We start from the raw sequence: 25,865 nt of genomic DNA on the forward strand, positions 1-25,865 counted from the left end.
ATTAATATGATTACTATGCGAGGGCCCAGCCCACTGTAGGCAGTCCCACCTCTAGGCTGGTAATCTTAGATTATATAAGAAAGCAAGCTGAGCAAACCATGGAGAACAAACCAGTAAGCAGTATTTCACCATGGTCTCTGCTTTAGTCTTTCCTCCAGATTCTTGCCCTAACTTCCCTTCATGATGTAAACCATCTCTTCCCCAAGTTGCTTTTAGTTATGGTCTTTAACACAGCAATAAAAAAGTAACTAAAATACTGTCTCTATGTTTTAGAATGCTGGCGACTTTTCATTACTCATGTTGAAATACAACTGTGTTACTTTGAATACTTTAAATCTGTGAGGGGGAATACTGGAAGATAAACTTAGGACCTTACACATATTAAGTATGTTGTCTTCAGCATACAATATTTGGAATCTTTAACCAAGTTTTGTTAGCTGCAAAGGCAAATCAATTTTTCCTTAATATTTAAATGAGACAGGAAAAAAAACTGTGGTGAAATAAAAATTTGGGAATCCCAAATCTACTTTTGCATTATTTCATAATACCAAAGTTGTAATTTTTATCCTATCACAAATCTTTACAAAACATATTCATTTTATCATTTGTCATACAAACCTAGAATGAATATTAAACATACTTACTCTGACAAAGATTTATTTTAATCTATTTTGTGTATGAAAGTTTTGCTTATATGTATGATGTATGTATGATATATGTATGATTATATGAATGCAGTGCCTAAGGAGGCCAGGAGAGGACGTCACATTCCCTTGAAATGGAGTTACAGGTGGTTGTCAGTTGACATGTGGGCAATGGGAATAGAATTAAACCTAGGATCTCTGGAAATGCAGTCAGTGCTCTTAACACTGTGCCATCTCTCCAGCCCACACCTATTTTTAAATTTATTAGAAACATACTAGGTATAGTGTATGCTTGTCATCCCAACACTCAGACGATGCAGGAGGATTCTGAGTTATAAAGCAAAATTGAGAGGGGAGAAGGGAAAGAGGAAGGAAATGCTATTTGTATTATTAATTTATACAGAATCAGAATGTTTTCATTAGTCTGCATCTCCAAACTGGCAAAGGATAGAATGTTAAGGATCAAAACACTGGGCTATCAAGATGGACACAGCAGGGAAGGGTGCGCGCTGCACAAGCCTAGCAATCTGAGGCTGATCTACGGAGTTCAGCTAAAAATAAAAGGAATAAACAGTCTTCCAAGTCAGCCTTGGTCCTCTACACATGCACTGTGGTTCACAGGTACTAATCCCTTCCCTATTTTAATAATTTTTTAATTAAAAAAAGAAAGAAATAAAAAAACATACCTGGGAGTAAAGGAACAAATTTATAAAAGAGTTCTATGGACTTGTGTCGACATTCTGTCTGGGGCCTTCCACAGTTAGCTAAAAGCCACTTGACTAGATCCAATAAACACAACGATGTCAACGGTGGAAACCCCCTATACAGAGAAAGCACGCCGTCATTAACACACTATCCAGCATTCTAAGTATTCCAATTCTACCTTACTGACATATGTAACAGGCATATTCATTTTTTAATGTTTTACCATCAGGATGTAATCAAGGTATCACAGATTAACTCATAGAAATCTTCCTGCCTCTACTTCCCTGGTGCTGGAATTATAGATGTTTGCCACCACACCTAGCTTCAGTTTAGTTTCAACATAAAAAATATGTTTTTGCAATGCCAGAGAGAGAGAGAACTCAATACTTTATACTGCAGGCAAATGCTCAGGCCCTCTTTTATTTCACTATGGGTAAAAAAAAGTTTAGATATGCTTAACAAAAAGAATCATGAATTTCATGTTCCCGTTCCAATGTGCTCTTTAAACAACAAAAACAGGGCTGGAGAGATGGCTCAGCGGTTGAGAGCATTGCCTGTTCTTCCAAAGTCCTGAGTTTAATTCCCAGCAACCACATGGTGGCTCACAACCATCTGTAATGAGGTCTCGTGCCCTCTTCTGGCCTGCAGGCATACACACAGATAGAACATTGTATACATACTAAATAAATAAATATTTAAAAAAATAAAAAAAAACAAAAACAAAAGCCCAAAGTTGTAGGATGTGAAGCAATGTTTCTTAGAAGCTCACCTTGTGAACTAGTTATAAATCTAAGTTCTTTGATCCTACTCTAGCCCAACTCAGAAATCTTGTAGATGAAGCCTGTACCACAATGTGTGTTTTAACTATACCTCCAATTAATTTCAATATATGTTAATGACCAAGAACCAATTGTGTAAAGTCATGCTACAAGTCAGACGAACCCAAAAGACTTAACTGTAGTAGTTTGTTTTTGTAGTTTCTTTACCAGTCTCTTTTACCTAAGGCTGGGCTTGAATTTTTGATCCTCCTACCTCTCCCTCCCAAGTTCTGGGATTACAGGCATGAGCCTACCACTTTTCTTGATGACTTCTTTGAGACAGAGATGGGAAAGTAGGAAGAATGTGAACAACAGCCCTGGCTGACCTCAAACTTATGCTCCTCCTGCCTTAATTTCCAAGCAGTCAGGATTACTGTAAGCCACCATACCTGAAGGTGTCAATTTTAAAATGGGGAAAATGTAAATATCTGCTATATATAGGTTCAGAGTGGAGGGTACCAGTACAGAAACCATGACTTCCCACATACTGTATAGAGGGCCAAAGCACTGTACCTCCATCCTGCCTGACAATGATTAGCCCTGAGGTAATCACTGGTCAATATTCAGTCTGGCTTTGAACAACTTTCTCATTTTGATAATTCCAAGTCTCAATCCTCCTCCTCCTCATTGTCTTCCATTCTTTTTTTTCCTTTTATTCTTTTTTTTTTTTTTTTTTGACTAGAACTGTAGTTGTCTAATAGAATAGAGTCTCAGTTTTACAGGATGAAAGAACTTTGGGAACTGGTTGCACAACACTGTGGCTATACATAACACTATAAGACTCTACATGCAAAAATGCTTAAAGTGATAAACTTTGTGCGCACTTCAGCACAGTTAAAAATAACAAATACATTAATCTCTACTCAGAGCATCATTCAATGCCTGTATCACCTGAAATCCTGCGTAGTGGTGAGCAGAATGTACTTTGAAATCAGTGTTCACCTCTGTGTCTCACTTAGAAACTTACGTGAGCTTGAACAAGGTGCTCAATCTTCAAAGTCCATCTTAAATCTAAATATGCACTTTATCTTCCAGGTGACTATTAAATAAAACGTTCCCTAAAGACTTCCTGGAAACGTTAACAAGTTTCCAGTGGCCAGGCTGTTTAAATTGTCACTACGTAGATCTCTAGCCTCAACAGGAGTTGGTAACTTGAGCACACTTCTGACATCTGAGTGTACACTTCTGCTTTGTTCATTTTGCTGGTGAACAGGTCTGTACAAACACTGGTGTGTGCAACCACATTCTACAGGGAGCCAGCATCTTGGATTGAAAGTGACATTAAGTTCTTATACTTCCAAATTTATTGTATGACAGTTCAAGGATATTCTAGTTAAATAATTATTTACCAAACTTGCATTCAAACTTAGCACAAGCAAAATGCAATGCCTTTCTCTGTTTCAAAACTTACTGTCAATTTGGACACCGACTCAAATTTTAATCAAATATCATCTTCCTTAAATCAGGTATTTTTACACTTAAAAGCTTTGAAATTTTGTTGGAAAGTTGACTGTTCATAACATACTTCTACACATTTCTTTTTTTTTCAAAATTTATTTATTTATTATGTATACAATGTTCTGTCTCTGTATATGCCTACAGGCCAGAAGAGGGCACCAGGCCTCATTTACAGATGGTTGTGAGCCACCATGTGGTTGCTGGGAATTGAACTCAGGATCTTTGGAAGAGCAGGCAATGCAATGCTCTTAACCACTGATCCATCTCTCCAGCCCCCACTTCTACACATTTCTTCTTTACAAAGATAATTATCTTCTACACATCCATCTGACAACCTTTATCAGATGGAATTAGCTTTATGCTGGGTTCACGAGAGGAAAGGGAAACAGTATCACCTACTGTGGTAACCGTCGTTTTCTTGGTATGTTTAAAGAATCGTGCTTCTTTTCAATGATGCGTCTGAGGTGATCGATGGCATCACAGCACTGCTGAATTGTACCTGTATTTATATCCAGTACAAAAGATTTCAATGAAAACATATAGCAGATTATCACTGACAACGTGTTATAAAACTAATGACCTAATTTTGTGACTACAAAGGTAATTTTACTATAGATTTAGTATTCTTCATCTCAGAATATGAAATTAAAATAAATGACTTACATTTCAAATCTTAAAATAAAACCCAGACTCATGGCTACAGGAAGGCATGGCACATGCATGCATACTATATTCATACATGCAAAAAGGAGTATCACAAACAAATAGGAACTACATGACCAACAGCCACAATAATCAAAGCATAGCCTCACATGATAGACTAGACTGGAAGAAATCTCAGGGTGCCATAACTCAGTTCAGGCCAGAGCCAGTGCACATCACTTCAGAGCTATTACAACTTAATATGTAGCCACTCTAGAAAAGTGCAGACTTAAGGACATTCCACAGATATCTCTCTCTCTCTCTCTCTCTCTCTCTCTCTCTCTCTGTGTGTGTGTGTGTGTGTGTGTGTGTGTATGTGTGTGTGTGTGTGTGTGTATACATGCATGTTTTGTGTACTGGGTGTTAAAACCCAGAGGCTGACCCATAACATCAACTTAAAAAAAAATAAAGTGGGGGCTGGACAGATGGCTCAGCAGTTAAGAACAGTTAAAAGTTTTCTAGAAGACCCAAATTAAATTTCTAACACCCACATGGCAACTCATAACTGTCCATAACTCCCGTTATGGGGAGTCCAATACCCTTTTCCAAACACTATGGGCACAGGAACCCATATGGTGTACAGGCATATATGTAATCAAAATATCCATGTGTGTATGTTTGTGTGTGTATATATGTGTGTATGTATATATAAAAATGTATACTCACACACATGCATACATACACATACATAATTTTAAAACATTAATAAAAAATTTTTTCTTAAAAAGTGAGATGGCCAATTATGAGTGAGTACATCCCATGTTCATCTTTTTGGGTCTGGGTTACCTCACTCAGGATAGTTTTTTCAAGAAGTCATTGTTTTTTTACCGCAGAGTAGTACTCTAATGTGTATATATTCCACACTTTCTTCATCTATTCTTCCATTGAAGAGCATCTAGGTTGTTTCCAGGTTCTGGCTATTACAAATAATACTGCTATGAACACAGTTGAACAAATGCTTTTGTCATATGATCGGGCATCTCTTGGGTATATTCCCAAGAGTGGTATTGCTGGGTCCAGGGGCAGGTTGATCCCGAATTTCCTGAGAAACCGCCACACTGATTTCCAAAGTGGTTGCACAAATTTGCATTCCCACCAGCAATGGATGAGGGTACCCCTTCCTCCACAATCTCTCCAGCAAAGGCTATCATTGGTGTTTTTGATTTTAGCCATTCCGACAGGTGTAAGACGATATCTCAAAGTTGTTTTGATTTGCATTTCCCTGATCGCTAAGGAGGTTGAGCATGACCTTAAGTGTCTTTTGGCCATTTGAACTTCTTCTGTTGAGAATTCTCTGTTCAGTTCAGTGCCCCATTTTTTAATTGGGTTAATTAGCATTTTAAAGTCTAGTTTCTTGAGTTCTTTATATATTTTGGAGATCAGACCTTTGTCTGTTGCGGGGTTGGTGAAGATCTTCTCTTAGTCAGTAGGTTGCCTTTTTGTCTTAGTGACAGTGTCCTTTGCTTTACAGAAGCTTCTCAGTTTCAGTAGGTCCCATTTATTCAATGTTGCCCTAAATGTCTGTGCTGCTGAGATGAACATGGGATATACTCACTCATAATTGGTTTCTAGCCATAAATAAAGGTCACTGAGTCTATAATTTGTGATCCTAAAGATGCAAAATAAGAAGGTGAACCCAAGGAAAAACATATAGTTATCCTCTTGGCTATGGGAAGTAGACAAGATTGCCGGGCAAAAAATTGGGATCTTGAGGGTGGGGTGGGATGGGGGGTAAGGGGAGATGGGGAGAGAAAGTGAGAAGGGGAGGATGGGGGGAACTTGGGGAAACGGGATGATTGGGGACAAAGGAAAGTTGGATAGGGGAAGAGGGAAGCACATATCTTAGTTAAGGGGGCCAACTTAGGGTTGGCAAGAGACTTGAACCTAGATTGGCTCCCAGGTGCCCAGGGCAATGTCCCCAGTTAGTTCCTTGGGCAGCTGAGGATAGGGAACCTGAAATGACCCTATCCTATAGCCATACTGATGAATATCTTGCATATCATCATAGAACCTTCATCTGGCGATGGATGAAGATAGAGACAGAGACCCACACTGGAGCACTGGACTGAGCTCCCAAGGTCCCAATATTGGAGGAGCAGAAGGAGAGAGAACATGAGCAAGGAATTCAGGACCACGAGGGGTGCACCCACCCACTGAGACAGTGGGGCTGATCTATTGGGAGCTCACCAAGGCCAGCTGGACTGTGACTGAAAAAGCATGGGATAAAACTGGACTCTCTGAACATGGCAGACAATGAGGGCTGATGAGAAGCCAAGGACAATGGCACGGGGTTTTGATCCTACTTCATGTGCTGGCTTTGTGGGAGCCTAGCCAGTTTGGATGTTCACCTTCCTAGACATGGACGGAGGGGGGAGGACCTAGGACTTACCACAGGGCAGGGAACCCTGACTGCTCTTTGGACTGGAGAGGGAGGGGGAGAGGAGTGGGAAGAGGGGGAGAGGAGTGGGAGAAGGGGGAGGGAAATGGGAGGCTGGGAGGAGGCAGAAATTTTTTCTTCAATAAAAAATAAAAAAAAAAAACACAAGAAAAAAAAGTGAGATGGCTATGTGGGTAAGGACATGTGCCACAAGGCTTGGCCATCTGAGTTTTATTCCCAAGACCTATAGGGAAAAGATAAAAACAGGATTGCACAAGTTGTCATCTGACTTCCAGACCCACACATGGCACTCATGTGAGCTCAGGATTCTGAGTGGAAAAGACCCCAAAGCACTCAGGATCAGAATGCAGACAGAACAATAGGAAGACACATACCTAAGGATTTCTCATCCGCATGTGCCAAGGCCAGACTTTCCATGTATGTCACTAAGGCTTCAAATACAAACTGTTCTACCAAGGATGCTTCTTCCCTGCAAAACAAAGACCATTAGACCTCCCCTAAGAAAGCAATCCATGGGAAAAGACAAAAATCAATGGTAAGAAATGCAAACAACGCTTCTGAGTCAGAGTCTCACCCAATAGTCCAGGATGTGCTGGGACTCAGTGCTATACAGCACAGGCACTAAGTAAAGAAAGAGTGGTCTACTTGTTAGACAAATTCATTTTCTTGAAAATTAAGAATAAAATATTTAAATGTAAGCTAAGGCAAAGATTTGAAATGTCATTATTTTTGTCTACAATAAATTATCAGCATAAAGGGTAACAGCTTAACCTGTCTTTTTATGAAAGAAACAGAAACCAAGACTGAGTAAACAAACTACAGCATCAGACCATGAATTTTAAATCATTATAACTAGGATCAAATATATTTATATTAATCAAAATATGAGTGATTATAAACACATCATTAAATCCTATTATCACAAAAATCCATGCTTTGGGATTCAATGAACAAGATCTTGGAAAGAATTTTGTATAAATTGCTGGTTATGAAAGCATTTTCCTTGAAAAAGGTGTCAAGATGCTTGAAGGAAGGACCACCATTTTGGACTGAAGTAGAGGTAAGAGTCAGTGGCTGGCTGTTTTGCTTTTCTGATCTTCAGGTTGAACCCCAGTTTTTATTAATGGTGCTTCATCCTTGCCCTTTACAGTCATCAGGAACACAGATTATGAATTTTCACATGGTTTGTGCCAATAGCACAGACAACATCAACATGGCCTCCAGCATGTAATGTGGGATTCCCTTCTGTATGTTGTGATTACCACTGATTATATATATTAATAAAGACACTGCTGTGGGCTTATAGCAGGGCAGAACAGAGGTAGGCTGGGGATGGTGGTGGTGGAGGGAAACTAGACTGAATTCTGGGAGAACGAAGGTGGAGTCAGAAGAAGCCATGTAGCCCTGCCAGAGACAGATGCCGGAATGGAACCTGGCATGTAAGCCACAGCTACGTGGCGATACACCGATGAATAGGACCCACAAAAAGAAAAAGAGAGAGACTGCTGAAGTTGCCTAAAAAAAATGAGACAGTCCTTCAGGGTTCCTGCTTCATGAAAGAGTCTGCCTGACATTCTGCAAGACACAGAAGAAAGTGACTGACAAACTGCTAATATAGGCAGAACTGTCTTTGAAATTTCCTGCTTCATGGAAAAGTCTGCTGGATATTATAGGCCTGTAGGCTGAAGATGGATGCTCCAACAATACAGAAGAACTTTGGGTAACTGTCCGAGCAGTGAGATGCCTCTGTCAATTCTAGAGTTTTAGAAGTTGCTTACAATGCACTTCCTGTTTACTTAGGTAATATTATATCCTTCTGGAGTCTTTAATGGAGTTGAAGAATAGATAGTTATAGTTTTCCTTAGTTATGAGAAAAGATAAAGTTTATATAAATATTGTAACTGTAATTCTTGCTTGATACCTGTTTTGTTATATGTAATTTTACTATGTTATAATTAAAACCTTCCTTTTCATTTAGACAGAAAAGGGGAGGTGATGTGGGATTCTCCTCTGTACGCTGTGATTACCATTGATTAATGAAGAAACTGCTTTGAGCCTATAGCAGGGACCTAAACTGAATTCTGGGAGAAAGAAGGTGGAGTCAGGAGAAGCCATGTAGCTCAGCAGCAACATGTTCCCTATCCACCAGAGCCTTCTTCCATACCTGTTACTACTGCCGCATCTCTAGTTCCTCCTCCCTCCACTACGCACTTATTGCTCTGTTCCTCCATCTTCCCTACCTCTCCATTGAGTATTTGTTCATCTTGGTGACACTGGAAACTGCAGTATGTCACAGAGTGTGTGTGTGTGTGTGTGTGTGTGTGTGTGTGTGTGTGTGTATATATATATATATATTTGCCCAAACATCTTTTTATACAACTAGTTTTTGGTCTGGTTCAAGTTTCTAGACTGGAAATAAATACTGGACTGTTGTGGAGATTCATCTCCCATATCTTACTATTGAACAGAACCAGGGCAATTGGGGGCAGGTTCAGTGTAAATTCCAAGCTGTCATCTCCCTCACCCTTGATGAGGCTGCCCCAAGGCTTCTAGGCATGACCTTTGTGCTTGTAGCCTGTGGGCAGTGCCCTGCCCACACTTTCTTTCTCCTAGCAGGACGAGCAGCAAGAGCTGTAACCACTTGGCAGCTCCATGCTGGGGGCTGGCCCTGTTTCTGTGGGACTTCCAGGCTGCCGCACATCTCCCTGTTATCATTGGTGCCAGCAACACTGTGACTCATTCCACCATCTTTCTTTCCAATTTCATGAGTCTACTTTGTACAACATCTTCCCATTACTACCTGTATATATTTTAAGTTGTTCAGAGCTCCGTGGTGGGTGCTGGAGGCTGTCACCACCTTTGGTTTTTTCTCCCTAGGTTTATATTTCTAAGTAAAACTATGAAGTGAAGAAGGAAAGAAGTAACGTAAAATTTGAGGGGAATAACTACTTTTGTAGGGCAAGTTTATAGACTACAGGTGTCGCTACATACACAGCCTATAAAACTTCAATCAATGACAAACCTAAATTCAAGAGTAACCTATGATTCAGTTAATCCTCCCCTCGGTGTTCACATGTCTCTCTGGAAAACTGCAGGGCAAACTGATAGCCAGAATGAAAATGCCTTTACACGCCCTTCTGGGGAAAGTGTGTCACTTCTAGGTCCTTAAGACCTCTAACTCAGACACTCTTAGGATCCCTGCTCTGCCCTTTGAATAGACCAGTCTGCAAAATAAAGTAGTCCTCTTTTCTCCAAGAAAGGAATCTAGAAGGCCTGTGAATCTCTGCCCTCATAGTCATTGCTCTTTTCTTCAGAAACTCTAAGGTTAGTAGACTTTTGATGCTCTGGACTGAGTAGCCTATTTCTCAAGTAGGAGGATGAGTATGTAGCAATTTGGTTTATCAATATCACTCTATAAACATTATATGTTTTATATATTCTTTTATACATACGTCTTCACATTTAAAAATAAATAACAAACTTCAAGCACTAGTTAATTCTTATGTAAATACACCATGTGGATTCCCATCTCTTCATCCATCTTCTATTATTGTCTCCTCTGTATCCCAGTAGCCATTTTCTAGAAATAGCTACTCTGACCATCAAAGTCAGAAGCCCACTCTAAGATGACATAGTAGTCTACTATTAGAGACCATTATTTAACATGATTTATTTCATCCATAAACCTTTACATTTATCTATCTGAGTATCTTTCTCAAATGCAGCCCTCATGAAGAGTTGTAATTTTACATTTGCAGTATTTAGAGCAGTGACTGGCATATAGTAATAGTCTTTCTTTTTTTCCACAGTTCTCTTCTGAATATCACTCATTTTTCTCAATGTCTTTCTTGAACTTTTGGAGTGTTCTCTCTGCCTTAGTCTTTAGTCAAAATTCTTAGGAAGTTTGTGCACTCCCATAAGTCCTGATACTCCATATCATTAGTGATGATACCCATTTTTCTACATTAGCAGACAAAACCTGTTCAGCATCTTATTCCTCTCAAAAATGTCTAAGAGTACCAAAGTTCTTCACGACTTCATACTGCCAGCAGGCTTATGAGGTGGTAGAGATTCTTGGTACTCTACCACCTTTTAATCTGAAAGAATTTGGTTGATTCTTATTCATTCTTTATGGTCCATCTCTGAGAAGTTTTCACTAACTTACTCACCACACAAACATTCTATATGCTTCAAAGAATCGTGCACATGTGTCTCTCATTGCATTCTCAAAACATATTTGCAAGCACATCTCTGTAGTGCCTAAGATTCTTGAAAGCACACCATGTATCACATATTTATGCAATAATTGCAGGACAGAAAATATATGGATTTCAGCCAGGGCTACACAATGAAACCCTGTCCTGAAAAACCGAAAAAGCCAACCAACCAAGCAACCAATCAACCAACCAACCATGGACTTAAACATCAGGGCACTTTTCAAAATCACATTAAAGGTTTCCAGGGCAGTCTTACACATCTTTCCTCGACACAAAGCGTACACACCTGAACTCCTTGTAGATGTGATTAAAAGCAAGTGCTGCGCCGAGCCTCTTGAAGGCATTAGGATGGAGTGCAAGGCTGTAGAGACGCTTGAAAAGTGACTTGCTGTTTACTGGGCTCTTCTCTTGCTGCTGAGGTGTTGTCTGCTTAATGGACCATTTGAGGAATTCTCGAATACAGCATCCACAAAAATCTCTTAAAGTACTGTCAACAGGGTCCACAATACCATCCTTAATCAAGACAAAGACAGCTTCATTGTATTTATTCTTATACCCATAGAATTATTGAAGGTAGTTCTGTGTGAGTATATATGCCAACATTCAGGAGGCTAAGGCAAGAATACTATGAGTTTAAGCTAACCTGTGATACAGAGTAAGTTCCAGACCAGCCTGGACTAAGAGCCTAAACTATAAACCATAACTTTAAAAAAAAAAAAATCATTCAGTAACTCTTCACTGCCCATAACTAGGAATATGATCTAAGTGACTCTGAGAATAAAGTTTTGTGATTATACTGATTGCCCTGAACAAACAGGATATTCTACACAGCAAAAGGGTAGAACAGGAGTCTTCATCAATATGCCACATTTCTTCTTCACTGGTGTTCTTCTTGTCAATTTCCATGGTTTTGCTGGGTCCAATTGAATAGAAATGTTTTACAGATGCAAAATAGAACCAGTACGGAAGAACAAAGAATTAAAGGATGTTCGGACAAGCTCACTAGGTATTTCACTGGAACTTTTGTTATTGTATTTATTTACTTATTTAATTTTTAAAATTTAATTTAAATTTTTTTCTTTATTTTTCGAGGTAGGGTTTCCTGATTAGTTCTGGCTATCCCAGAATTCACTTTGTGGACCAGACTGGCCTTGAACTTGGAGATCTGCCTGCCTCTGCCTTCACAAGTACTGAGATTAATTAAAGGTATGCACCACCACGGCCAGGCTAATTATTTGAAGTTTTGTTTTTTTGTTTTTTTTTTGTTTGTTTGTTTTGTTTTTCGAGACGGAGTTTCTCTGTAGCTTTTGGTTCCTGTCCTGGAACTAGCTCTTCTAGACCAGGCTGGTCTCGAACTCACAGAGATCCGCCTGCCTCTGCCTTCCGAGTGCTGGGATTAAAGGCGTGCGCCACCATTGCCCGACTTTTATTTGAAGTTTTTTTTTTTATTTGAAGTTTTTAAATTAGGGTCTCTGTAGCATAGGCTTGTATGGAACTGCTATGTCACTGGCTAGCATCACACTCACATCTTCCTATCTCTACCTCCTAAGTGTTACAATTATAAATGTGATTCAAATGTGAACATATAGCTCTATCTCCCCAAAATGGATAACTTGAACACACATAAAATAATACTTAAAGGAATCAAAGTTATCTCTAGAAGTTCAAAATTAAAATATTCATCCAAAACCACAATAGCCTATCTCCCTGAACCCGTGGCCAGTGAACCAGGTGCTAATGACGCCTCTACTGCCTCATGAAGAGTATGATAGAAAAGGTAGACCATGAACTCCACACCCTTTGCGGAATCTGAATGTAAGAGAAAATTAAATAAATTAAAAATTCCCTTTTTTCTTGAATTAAATACTGTACCATGGATTAAGAACAAACACACAATACAACAACAACAAAACTGAACTACTGTTATTGATAAAGAGCATTTTTACCACTTATTCCCACAGCACACACTGCACACACTCTCTCTCTTATGCCCTTTAGCAAAGCTATCATTATTTAACATAAATATATAGCCACTCAGAAAGCAGAATAAAAACACATGTTAACTTAGTTATGGATATTAAGAATATCACTAATGGCTAGGCAGTAGTGGCACACCCCTTTAATCCCACCAGTCAGGAGGCAGAGGCAGGCGGATCTCTGTGTGTTCGAGGCCAGCCTGGTCTACAGAGTGAGTTCCAGGAAAGCCGGGGCTGATACACAAAGAAACCCTGTCTTGAAAAACAAAACAAAACAAAAAGAGTATCACGAAAATAAATATGATGCTGTGTCCAAAAAAGATAACAATTTAGAAAAAGGCTTTATTTTGGTTTGTTGACAAGGAACTTTTCCTAAAGATCTGAATGTACACTAAATTTCACAGTCAATTGGAATGGTAAGTTAAGGACCAAATACTACTTACCAGTATGGCTTCTAGTAAGGCAACAGTATCCTGACTTTCAAATTTCTTATTGTTGGTAAACCAGTGAATCAGCTGCATAACAAGCGGTTCATAGAGCTGCCTCGTCACCTGAGGAGACAATTTCTAATGCAGTTACATCCTTCAAGAGGGCAAATGTACACCGAAAAGTAAGCATTTAAATGGCACTGAAAATGTACACTTTACATGGCACTTTTAATACGGCAAGATGGAGCAAAGCTATCATCATTCAATTAAGTTTCTTTTTCTAGTTCAGATTCACGGTGAACAGAGTCTAAGAGTCCAGGAAAAGAAAATATGCACACTAAAATCTCACTAGTTGTTCATCTCACTAGGAGAGCAATTTAAGATACTGTTAGTATAACTTGTGTTATATAGGGTTTAGCTGGATGAGTCTGCCTGGCCCTCCAATTCATGCATCCTCTTTAAAGTCTGAGATCTGGGATCATAGGAGTACACAACCATGCCCAGCTTGAGATCATATTCTCCAGGTAGTTTTGCAACTGTCTAGACACTAATCATGCACTTACCTGATCCACATCGCATGCAAGTTGAAGCAGCACAGGAAACGTGTGCTTGTAGAGCTGGTACATGGGAGGCCAGCCCTGACCTTCAGGCATCTGAGAGGCTCTTCCCAACATAAACATGACCATGCTGTGTAACAGTTCACAAGCTGCCACCTAAAGGGACCAATTTCAACAAAGCTTGACTAGGACTGAAAAGGGAATATTTTGAAATCTTTAGCCATTTAAGAGGAAAAACTTATATTGTGGGTAAATACTATATACTCCAGATTAAAAAATGTAAATGGTAGTTTTTATATCAAATAAATGCTTCTGTTCACTTTAGTCTTTATACAAGAGTTAAGAACTGAAATTTAAAAATTCAGACTCTGAAGGTGATACAATCAAGAGAAATATATTTCACACAGTTTAGAACTATACATCCTGGCTTCAATTGTAAATATCACTTTAGTAAGTACACTTAGAAAGCACATTAAAAGTTTACAAGTTAGTGGTAACATTTGAGACTATTTGTTTCCAGTCTCCCAGGTTAAGAAGATAATCGAACTCCTACCGAGTTTCATCTTTAAACATACTTTGCATTGTATTTTCTATTACAAAGAACTTTTGGTATATAAAAGCTTTGCCAGGTTGTTATTACTTTCATTTATCAGTGACATCCACTTCTGAAAAATCTGAAAAGTAATGACACTAGAATTGCTAAAATATAGTATCTGTTTCTTAACCAACACATACATGTTTTTAAAGCAATACACAATGAAAAAAATGAATGATAGAACAAATACTTTTGTCTGTCGGTCACTAGCAGAAAGAGCTAATTCAGTGACCCGAGGCAGGAAGACATCCAGATAGATCACAGGCTTCATCTCTCTGAAAGGAACTGCAAAGTTGAGTCTCTTCTCGCTGTCCCACGCCACACACTTCTTCATTCTCTCTCCTGAAGCAGCTGATGAGAGAGGGTAGAAGAGCGCTGTTCAGTCCAGAGCTTCCCCCACAACTCAGGAGCTGAAGCAGGGTACTTCTAAAGCATTCTGTCTTTCCTCTATTCTGCTTCAGATACGAAAGAATATTAAAACCACTGATGGCTCTTATTTCTAAATTTAACTTACTAAAACCATTATTCAATAGGAATATCCAAATTTAGTCAAAGCTACTAAAAGTATATAACATAAAATAAGTACAATTAAAAAAAAAAGTCTCCTCTTTGCCAGGTGTGGTGGAATATGTCTTTAATTCCAGCACTTGGAAAGCAGAAGCGGGGCGGTGGGGGGTCTCTGAGTTCCAGGCCAGCTGAGACTACCTAAGACCTTTTCTTTTTTTTTTTTTTTTTGGTTTTTCGAGACAGGGTTTCTCTGAAGCTTTGGAGCCTGTCCTGGAACTAGCTCTTGTAGACCAGGCTGGCCTCGAACTCACAGAGATCCGCCTGCCTCTGCCTCCCGAGTGCTAGGATTAAAGGCGTGTACCACCACCGCCCGGCCCTAAGACCTTTTCTTTCTTTTTTTTTTAAATATTTATTTACTTATTATGTATACAATGTTCTGTCTGTGTGTATGCCTGCAGGCCAGAAGAGGGCACCAGACCTCATTACAGATGGTTGTAAGCCACCATGTGGTTGCCGGGAATTGAACTCAGGACCTTTGGAAGATTAGGCAATGCTCTTAACCGCTGAGGCATCTCTCCAGCCCCCAGACCTTTTCTTAAAAAATAAAACAAAATTCTTTTAAAGGGACTAGGGAGATAGTTCAGTGGATAAAGTATGTTCCATACAATCATGAGAACCAGAGTTCAGACTGCAAGCCTATATGTAAAAATCGTGTGAACATTGGTAGTCTTCCTATAATCCCAATACTGAGATAGATACCTGGAGCAAGCTGGCTAGTTAGACTAGATGTACAGGGGAGTCCTTCATTTACCTGAGACCCCACCTCAAAGAATGAGGTGGAGAATGATCAAGAGAGACCCCTGACATCAGCCTCAGGCCTCCACATACACAGGTACCACCAAAATTTCCTCTGGAAAATCCTTTCCAAGTACGGTTCTAATTTCCTAAGTGGCTAAAAGTCTCCAGTTAACACTGAACTTCAAAAGTAAAATCAGCTGAGTTTTTAATAATACAAAAACACTCTAAAATATTCACATATTAAAATGTCAAGTTCAGCACTGGGGAGAGGGCTCAGTTGTTAAGAACAGCACTTGTTACTCTTGCAGAGGACCTGTGTTTGGTTCCCAGCACCCACGTGAAACCTCACAACCATTTGTAACTCCAGTTCCAGGGTATCAGATGCCTTCTTCTGATCCCCATGGACATTAGGCATGAATGTGATACATATACATCCTCCATTCAGGCAAAATATGAAAAATAAATAAATTCTTTTAAAAAGCAAAAAAATGAGGATATTAAATTTAACCTTCTCTCATGGTGGCTACTGTTGTTGGGGGCTATCCTCACCTAAGGCCAGAAGGTGGTGTCTGCAAAGATTAAAAAGTCTTTGAAAGTCCAGCATGGTTACGCACACCTCAATTCTAGGACTCAAGAGGTAGAAGTAGGCAGGTCTTTGAGAGTTTGAGCCTATCTAGTCTATATAGCATGGTCCAGGCCAGCTAGTTAGGCAGGGGTTCATGGTTCACTCTTCTCAAAAAGAGAAAGAAAAGACATATAAAAGAGAAAGTATGTGCTGTACTCTGAGTATAATTTCATATTCTGAATATGATCAGACAGGGCAAATTAAACCTGATCAGTTTAGAGGAAATCTGAACTAGAAGAGTATGCTATGGTAGCCCAATGTGGTGTGCACTACTATAGTAGCAACAACCCTGGCTATCACGACCGGTGACTCTGAAATCACCAAAACCGTGCTTGGAGAGGCTGCTGACAGGTACACAGGCACCTAGTCAACTCTCAGTACAAGTGTATCTACAGGGTTATTTTAGGGAAAAGCTTACCTGTTACAAGATTTTTGTTTATTTGTCCTCCTAGAAATCCCAGAATTTGTACTACTCTAATTCTTATTTCTTCTAAAGATAGCGCTTCATCCTGAAAAAAAAAATGTACAAAATATGTATATTATACTTATATGATAAATCAGTTTAGAAATTAAAGGGAAGAGGAAAGAATATCTCTTGTTAATGTCTTCTAATAGCTAATTAAATCCTACCCAGTAGTACTACAATGTTACTAAGAATCCATTAAAGAAGTTGTATCTCTTTTTGTTTTGCAGATGGCAGTCCAGCATAAGGCCAGCAGCGCCAATGTTTGTGGAAGACTCTTTAGACTCTACAAAGAGTACCAACAACTCCCAAAGATCTTTTGTTTATATGGGTCACACTCTTAAATACTGCATTAGAAATTAAAATTTTAAAACAGGTATCGTTTAAAAAAAACACGACCCCAACATTATGTTAAAAACAACGTACTTTTATGAAAATTAGTCATCAAAACCCTCCAAAGAGTAGGCCTGCTTTACACTAGTGCAGAGGGCTTTTGTTTTATTCCTAGAAATCACAGAGCTCACAAGCCGTGTCTCTCTCTTCCTGCTGCCTGTTGATCCAGATGTAGAACTCTCAGCTATTTCTACAGCACCATGTCTGCCTGTGTGCTGCCATTCTCCCTATCATGACGAAAATGGACTCACTCTGAATTGAAAGCTTTCTTTTATTGTAAGAGTTGCTGTGCTGTGGTTATGGTGTCTCTTCACAGCAACAGAGCAGTGACTGAGACAGAAGGTGGTACCAGGGAGTGACTTAAGGGAAAGCAAAGACAAAGGATTTCTTACTGGTGAAATATTTGCTGTCCTTTTCAGATGTTTCAATACATTTTTATTAAATCCCTTCTGGGCAGCTCGAGAAAGTGCTGATACTTCCCAGTGGCTCTTGGTTTCATCTAAGGGAGTAAACAACAACAAGATCTTAAGATCACTCGTACTATATTGTGAAATAGAAACATTAAGGTCTTGGTTATTTAAAATATGATTTCAAAACTTAAACTTTAGAACAAGGGCTGGAGTGATGACTTAGCAGCTAAGAGCACTGGCTGCTCTTCCAGAGATCCTGAGTTCAATTCCCAGCAACCAATGGTGGCTCAAAACCATCTGTAATGAGATATAGTGCCCTCTTCTGGTGTGAAGGCAGACATGCAGACAGAAATAATAAATGAATAAATCTTCAAAAAAAAGTCCCTCTAGAACAAAAAATATTTAGATTAGCTGTTTTTTGAATATCACTGACCATCAGAAGAAGCTCTACTGGGCTTGGGTAAACCCAAAAGAGCCTGAACCATTTTGTAGGGGCAGGAGTTAGTCCCCCCCACCTTAGACACAGCCAGATCTATAACAATCCAAGCCTCATAATCAAATCCTTGAAAACTTAAGGATCTTTATGTCTGAACAGGAGGGAAAAGGCAAAGTTATTTCTTCTACAAGAATGCCAAATTGACAAAAGAAGAAATGGAAGTAGAATCTATCATTCTGTATCTATCACAGTAATAAACAATTCAGGAAGAACTGTGAATGAACAGGCCCTAAAACTACTGTGGGAGAAGCTTTCAAGAGGAGCAATAATTTCCTTTACTTGGGGTGGACTGTGGATGAAGACTCCTGAAAGGAATCCAGCTACAGAGAACGACTGGCTGATTAGAATCTCAGTACCACGGAGAGGTTGGAGTGTTGCAGGCCAGAGGCTGGTTACTTTATCCTGGGCTACTCTGGCCCACCAGAATGCCACTCTGCCTCATCAGAACTATTACTTGTGACAATACATAAAAACCTTTTAGAACCTTTGGCTGACTAAGCAACTTCTTTCTACGATCCACATGCTAAGAATGACATCAGAGAGCATCTGGGGCGTATGGGATGCTTCTCCCATCTCTCTGGAACCACCTCTCTCATGTACCCACCACTGTATTTTAAGCTTGCGATTTTTTACTTTTTCTGTTCCATAAAACTATAAAAACTGTGAAACTGCTTCCATACTGGAACATGAAATTTGGGATAACTTAAAGCTGTGTTCCCAGTCCATAGTCACTCAATATGGTTCCAGAATAAACAATCTCTTACTTCCCTTGAAGATGAGAACTATGAGAAGCCAGTATTTGATGGAGAACACCTTTAATCCCAGCACCTGGGAGGCAGAGGCAGGTGAACCTCTGTGAGTTCAAGGCCAGCCTGGTCTACAGAGCAAGTTTCAGGACAGTCAGGGCTACAAAGAGAAACCCTGTTCTACCCCACCAACCCCCCAAAAACAACTACAACAAAAGATGATGAGAGCTGTGATTTTTATGGTAGTGGGCACATGTGTCACAGCATGCATGTGGTGGTCAGAAGACAACATGCTTGGTTCTCTCCATGTGGGTCCAGGGGATTGAACTGAGGTCATAAGCCTGGGAGGTTACTGATCACTGCGCTATCTCAAACACCTATCCTTTATTTTGTTTTTTTTTTTTTTCCAAGTAGAACACATTTAAACTCATTAAGGAAAAGTGAGAAAACTCTTGAGAGTAGGACGGGTTTCAAGGGAGGAACATCACCTCATTAACCTGAACCTGATCACGAGAAAACATTAGAAAAGCCCAAAACATGCGATGCTTAAAGTTACAGTATATAATAATGTTTATAAAATACAACACAAGAGGGGTACCAGTCTGGTACTGAAAACCTCGCTAACTACTCAATGCCAGTGAAGTCAATGTTAGTGGAGAAGAATCCCATAGCCACTAACTTACTAAACCAGCATAATCCTTAACAACAAACTATAAACACTTGTCCTTTTACAACAACTAAGTATAGTCTTCAACCTTTACCAGAGAAATTTGTCTTTGCAATAGACAGACTACTACAGAAAACCACAACCAATCATAATGCAGAATTTTGGAGACTAATTCCAATGGATACATCTACAAAGCACTACCACACCAAGGGCTCAGGGAATACCATAGAAAAGAGGGCAGAAGGATTATAATAGCCAGAGGATCAGTAAGTTTTGCTATAATATCATGTCTCCTAGCAATAGCAGAAGCTGCACACATAAAGACTTCACCCACATGACTGGCCTAATATTAACTGAATAAGAATTACATTAACAAATATGTCAAACTGAACAGAGAAAAGTCCACATAGCTTCAACCCTATAAAAGAAATTTTATGCAATTGAGAAAAGCTGGGAGGGGTGGTCTTCCCAAGGAATAGCACACCAATTCGTTGTTCAGTGCCAAATGGTCAGCCATAATAATTTACATACAAGTAACATTATGTAAACAACAGGTTATATTTAGGAATATACATGTATGTACATATGTACATGTACATATCTGCATGCAATAACAGTGAAAAAAAGAGGCCAGGCATTTGAAGGAGAGTGGAGAAGGGCATATTGGTGGATCTGGAGGGAGAAAAGGAAAGGAAGGAATCTTGTAATTAAATTATAATCTCAAAAAAAAAACCCACTTCAGTTTCCTTCCAGTTTACAAAATTAATCATCCAAGAAAGGACAAATTGAAAGAAAAATCAAACAGATTTTGAATATTCTATGTTGAAACTTCACAAGTTGGAAAGAATACTAACAATCTAACTTTATTATCACTGCAATTTTATTTATGAAATGCCAAGCCAGGCGGTGGTGGCGCAGCCTTTAATCCCAGCACTTGGGAGGCAGAGGCAGGCGGATCTCTGTGAGTTCGAGGCCAGCCTGGTCTACAGAACTAGTTCCAGGACAGGCTCCAAAACCACAGAGAAACCCTGTCTCGAAAAACAAAAAAAAATAAAAAAAAACTAAAAAAAAGGAAAAGAAATGCATCCAGATTTCTGTAAGACTTACCTGACAAGATTGAAGTTTTAAGGTATCCATCAAGGCAGGGGAGAATGTCTTTGTAGTAAGGCTGCATTATAGACTTATTAATGTGAACCGACCACTCTTCAAGGGCATGCAGACCTACTTCTGCCAGAGGCATATGGCTCAGGCCCAGTTTGAAGGCCATCTATATGTCAATACAAACAAGACAAATTAAAACAGGAAGTTAAAACTTACAGAAACAAAAGCCAATTATTTTACAGTTTTTTTAAGATGTATTTATTATATATACAGTGTTCTGTCTGCATTTCGCCTGCACACCAGAAGAGGGAATCAAATTTCATCATAATGAGGTTGCTGGGAATTGAACTCAGACCTCTGGAAGAGCAGCCCTTAACCTTTGAACTATCTTTCCAGCCCCATTTTACGGTTTCTAATGGGTATGTTTTTATTGCTAGCCCCTAGAAACTACTAAAGGTTGTAAGTAGGCACAGTTCAAATCACCAGAGGAAAACAAGGGACAGTGGTCCACGGCTGGGTATTTACTGCAGGCTTTCAGCACATGTAAGACCTAATTCTCAGGTCAATTTGTAAAGGAGGAGCAGAGATACCTCTGATACTCAAAGCCTCACAGCTAGAAGTGTTCAAACAGAGGCTGCTAGATGACCCCCTGCTTTAATCGTAATATTTCCAAGTCTTCTAGTAAACAAAGTGGTGATAAAAGTAAGAAAACACACCTACCTGCAATGCAGGAACATAAGCTCTAACATCAAGTTCAATGATGTCATGTGGCAAGGACAGAACAAAGGTTAAACAGGAGGCCAAAAGTTCATCCTTGTACTGCTTCATTTTAACTGATACCTTAACGAGAGAAAACACACAAACAAGTTGTGTATGTGAATATAGCTTACAATTAGGAAATTAATATTTGCTCTCTTCTAAAGTGTGAAAAACCACCATGTAGCCTTTATTTGTCATGATTGTAAAACAAAACGCTAATTCTCAGAAAAAGTTCACTTAAGTACCTATTCCCCTTATATGAAAAGAGAAGGAAAGGGGTGAGGTATGATCAAGGTACATTATAGTTAGATACAAAAATGTTGTAATGAAACCCATTACTAGCAACAATTATTTATCAATATAGGACAATAAGAACTATATTTGAATTGTCATCACTCAGCTAAATTATTTTCCAAAAATTTAAGAGCTTTTTTTTTTTTTTAAATTTAGGTGCTGTATTGGGGTTTTGCCTGCATGAATATCTATATGAGGGTGTTGGGTACCCTGGAACTGGAGCTACAGAAAATGGTGAGTTGCCATGTGGGTGCTGGGATTGAACCCAAGTCCTCTGGAAGAATAACTAGTGCTCCTATCTACTGAGTCATCTCTCCTGCCCCCTCCAGAGACTTTTGAAGCAGTGATTTCTTGTGTAAGTTTTTAAAAGACCTTACTACCAAGAAAAATCTGCCATTCAAATGCTTGCCTACCTGAGGAGAGAGGAACACAGGCTCAAGGGCAGCCTTGGCTATATTTCAAGACCCTGTCACAAAAAGAAACCAAGGCCAGGAGATTCCTCACGAGTCAAAGTACTTGCCATCAAGTCTGACGATATAAATTTGATGCCCAGGTAACATAGGGTGAAAGAAAATGGGCTTTTACAGGCTGTTCTCTGACCTTCACACAGAAAACAAGTAAACATGAAGAACAAAAACAGCCAGGTGGAGGGGGCACACAACTTTAATCCCAGCACTCGGGAGGCAGAGGCAGGAGGATCTCAGTGAGTTTGAGGCCAGCCTGGTCTACAAAGCAAGTTCCAGGACAGCCAGGACTGTCCCCAAAAAACAAAACAAAAAACAGCAAAACAACCAATCAAAAACAAAACAAAAACAAAAAAATACCCAAAACCCATCAATCAAGAATACACACAAAGCCTCAGTTGCTCCCAATTTGAATTTGAGAAACCAATTTTCAAGGCCAGAGAGGTGGCTCACTGAGTAAGGGTGCTTGCTACCAAGTCTGATGACCTGAGTTTAGAATCCACATGGTGAAAGGAGAGAACAAAGTCCTGCAATTTACCATCTAATATCCATATGTGTACCATGACACACAAGCACCCATAAACACACAGAAATGTATTCTATCAAAAAAAAAAAAAAAGCTGACCTGATGGCACTCCCCTTTAATGCTAGCATTAAAGGAGGCAAAGGCAAGCAGAGCTCTATGAATTCAAGGATAGCCTGGTCTACATAGTGAGATCCAAGCCAGTTAAGGCTGCACAATGAAACCCTGTCGCAAACAAACAAAACTAAAAAAACTGTGTCACTGATGATCATTAGGATTTTTTCACTATACACAATTTAAGAATATCCTGAAATACATTAAGATAGAATACTTAAATATTACCTCTTTGCCAAATTTTGCAAATAAAGCAAAGCAAGAATACTTTTCTGGATCTTCAGAAGAATGCTTCAGACTCTTTGGGCTAACTCCCTGTCAAATAAAATAGCAAATTAGTATGCTAAGCAAGAATCAAGTACTTCCACACCCATGTCTGCCAGTTCTCAATCTTTGCCCAGAGGATGTATCCATTTCATGTTTGCAGATTCTAGTTTGGAGAAGATGGAGACTCAGTTCCAGGGTGCATCCCAGTAGAAACAAAGTAGGGGAGAGGGTTGAGGACGGTCCAAAAGCCATACGCACGCATCCCTTCCTCATCTTCCAGTGAAAAACAATGTTGGCTACACTCCAGGCTTCTGTGTGACCAACAGGAACCTCAGCTTTACAACCTAAGTCATCCCCGAATTTCAGGGCACCAAGTCACTTAAAGGGTCAGGAACACAGAGGTCTGCAGCCTGAGGAGCCTCTGATTAGCTAAGTCTTAAGAAAACCTGAGGCCTCTAGAGTAATACTTTGGTGACAGGATCACTTTGAATTAGAAGACTCTTACAAAGGTATTTAAGAATCAGAGTAGATGCCTTTAATCCCAGCACTCGGGAGGCTGAGGTAGGCAGATCTCTGTGAGTTCGAGGCTAGCCTGGTCTATAAAGTGAGTTCCAGGACAGCAAGGGTTGTTACACAAAGAAACCCTGTTTTGAAAAACAAAACAAAACAAAAATCAGAGTTAGAAGTCAGGCACTTGGAAGCAGAGGCAGGCAGATCTCTGTGAGTTCAAGGCCAGCCTGGGCTACAAAGAAGTTCCAGGACAGTCAGGGCAGTTAATAAAGAAAAACCCTGTCCTGATAAAACAAACAAATAATTTTAAAGAAAACGAGGATACAAAAAGAGTAGAAAATGCTAATAACCTTTTAAGAGTCTTCGAATTAACATTTACATATCAGTTTTTCAATTATTAAAATTAGACTTTAAGGGGCTGGAGGGATAGCTCAGTGGTTAAGAGCACTTGGTTGCTCTTCTAGAGGTCCTGGGTTCACTTCCCAACAACCACATGGTGGCTCACAACCATCCGTAATGAGATCTAGTGCCCTCTTCTGGCATAAAAACATGCATACATGCAGACAGAGCACTCACATATACGATAAATAAATAAATCTTTAAGAAATAAAAAAGTAAACTAGACTTTAAAATTACACATTTTATAAGCACACTCCCTGTAACAAGAAGTTTAAAAGAAACGTAACAATTTTTCAGGTCCCCAGAAACACTTACCTCAAAATATTTTATTTTCCTGGCATTTTTCACTGCAATAGAAAGTAATTTGTAGAAACCACTGATGAGTGGCAACCGTGTAGACTGTAAAATTAACTCATATGCAAATGAGTGAACCCATGGCTCAAAAAGTCTTATTTGTTTCTTAGGAAGAATCTCCCTACAAAAACAAAATATTTAAGGAAGAAATTTTCATCCTATTCTTATTCAGCTTTAAAATTATGAGATATTAAGAATGATGGGCAATTTCACTTATCACATTTTTTGACACTGTAACACCTTTAAAGATATATATGCTCCTTTCTTCCTGCCTGATGATGTCTTCCAACTTTTCAGGGGAAAAAAAGCTAAGTCTAAACTGCTAAGAATATTTTAAAGGTTGAAAGAAGCAATTTTTGATGATTTCAACTCTTACATTTATAGAAGAGGTCACTTCTGCTAGGGGTAACAAACTGATACATTCTTAAAGAATTAAAATTCTACAAAATACCTGCAAAACTCCACCAGGTTAATGAAAGCTGAAAAGTCTTTTGGTTTAGTAGGTTGCAAATTAGCAGCTGGATCTGAAGTTGGGATGACCCAAACAGCAGGTGTGCTTCCATCCTGAAAAATTGTCCCAAAGCAAGAATTGTTCCATTTAACACATCATTCAACAAATAACGTTCCAATGAAATTGTCACATAGAACTGATTTATAAGGAAAGAATGCAGAAGTGAGGAAGACATAATTGAGTCCTCAAGGGCTTAGCTGAATAGTCTTAAAAATAGACTTATTTTTACTTTCATTTGTGTGTTTCTGTCTATGGTATATTATGTATGTATGGGTGCCTGTAGAGGCCAAAAGAGGGTGCTGGATTCCCTGGAGGTGGAACTACAGGTAGTTGTGAGTGACCTAGCATGAGTGCTGGCCACATGTAGGTTTACTGAGACAGATTCTCATTTGGTAACCCAGGCTTGCCTTGAACTCATCATCTTCCTGCTTTCTCAAATGCTGTTAACAGACAAGTGGTACCACACTGATGGAGGAAGGTCATTGGCTAATAAAGGAACTGCCTTGGCCCATTTTATTGGTTGAAAGATAGGTGGGAGGAGTAGGCAGAAGAGGACGCTGGGAGGAAGAGGAAGTGAGGTCAGACTCGACAGCTCTCCCCTCGGGAGCAGACGCCTGAGAGAGATGCCATGCCCCACTCCCGGGATGAAGCTCCGACCCAGGATGGACATAGGCTAGAATCTTCCCAGTAAGCGCACCTTGGGGTGCTACACACAGATGATTAGAAATGGGCTAAATTAATATGTGAGAATTAGCCTAGAAGAGAATGGGCCAAGCAGTGATTAAATGAATACAGTTTATGTGTTGTTATTTTGGGGCATAAGCTAAGCTAGCCGAGCAGGCAGCTGAGGTGCTGGGAACGCAGCCCCGCCGCCCCATTACTACACCACACCTGAGTAAAAAAATGTTTGAACGTTCTATGAATACAAATCACTTTTTGAATAATCTGTTGGTAACACATTCTATG

At 39.4% G+C, this 25,865-nt stretch overlaps 1 protein-coding gene across 1 annotated transcript in view; it reads right to left on the reverse strand.

The window, feature by feature from the left end:
• The window catches only part of Prkdc (protein kinase, DNA-activated, catalytic subunit), a 165,684-nt gene that overhangs the window by 116,417 nt on the left and 23,402 nt on the right, over positions 1 to 25,865 (reverse strand). Inside the window, exons 17-30 of the mRNA XM_041677945.1 lie at positions 24,840 to 24,952; positions 24,350 to 24,509; positions 23,087 to 23,173; positions 21,425 to 21,544; positions 20,711 to 20,870; positions 17,677 to 17,783; positions 16,847 to 16,937; positions 14,689 to 14,849; positions 13,910 to 14,059; positions 13,362 to 13,469; positions 11,229 to 11,455; positions 7,100 to 7,194; positions 4,025 to 4,124; positions 1,331 to 1,464 (exon numbers count right to left, since the gene is read on the reverse strand). Of these exons, the coding sequence (XP_041533879.1) occupies positions 1,331 to 1,464; positions 4,025 to 4,124; positions 7,100 to 7,194; positions 11,229 to 11,455; positions 13,362 to 13,469; positions 13,910 to 14,059; positions 14,689 to 14,849; positions 16,847 to 16,937; positions 17,677 to 17,783; positions 20,711 to 20,870; positions 21,425 to 21,544; positions 23,087 to 23,173; positions 24,350 to 24,509; positions 24,840 to 24,952 (1,813 nt within the window). The remainder of the gene's footprint in view (positions 1 to 1,330; positions 1,465 to 4,024; positions 4,125 to 7,099; positions 7,195 to 11,228; positions 11,456 to 13,361; positions 13,470 to 13,909; positions 14,060 to 14,688; positions 14,850 to 16,846; positions 16,938 to 17,676; positions 17,784 to 20,710; positions 20,871 to 21,424; positions 21,545 to 23,086; positions 23,174 to 24,349; positions 24,510 to 24,839; positions 24,953 to 25,865) is intronic.

The sequence above is a fragment of the Microtus oregoni genome, unplaced genomic scaffold (assembly GCF_018167655.1).
Source record: "Microtus oregoni isolate MIOR12 unplaced genomic scaffold, Mior012 000029F_ref0000214, whole genome shotgun sequence".
In the NCBI taxonomy this organism is placed as follows: domain Eukaryota; kingdom Metazoa; phylum Chordata; class Mammalia; order Rodentia; family Cricetidae; genus Microtus; species Microtus oregoni.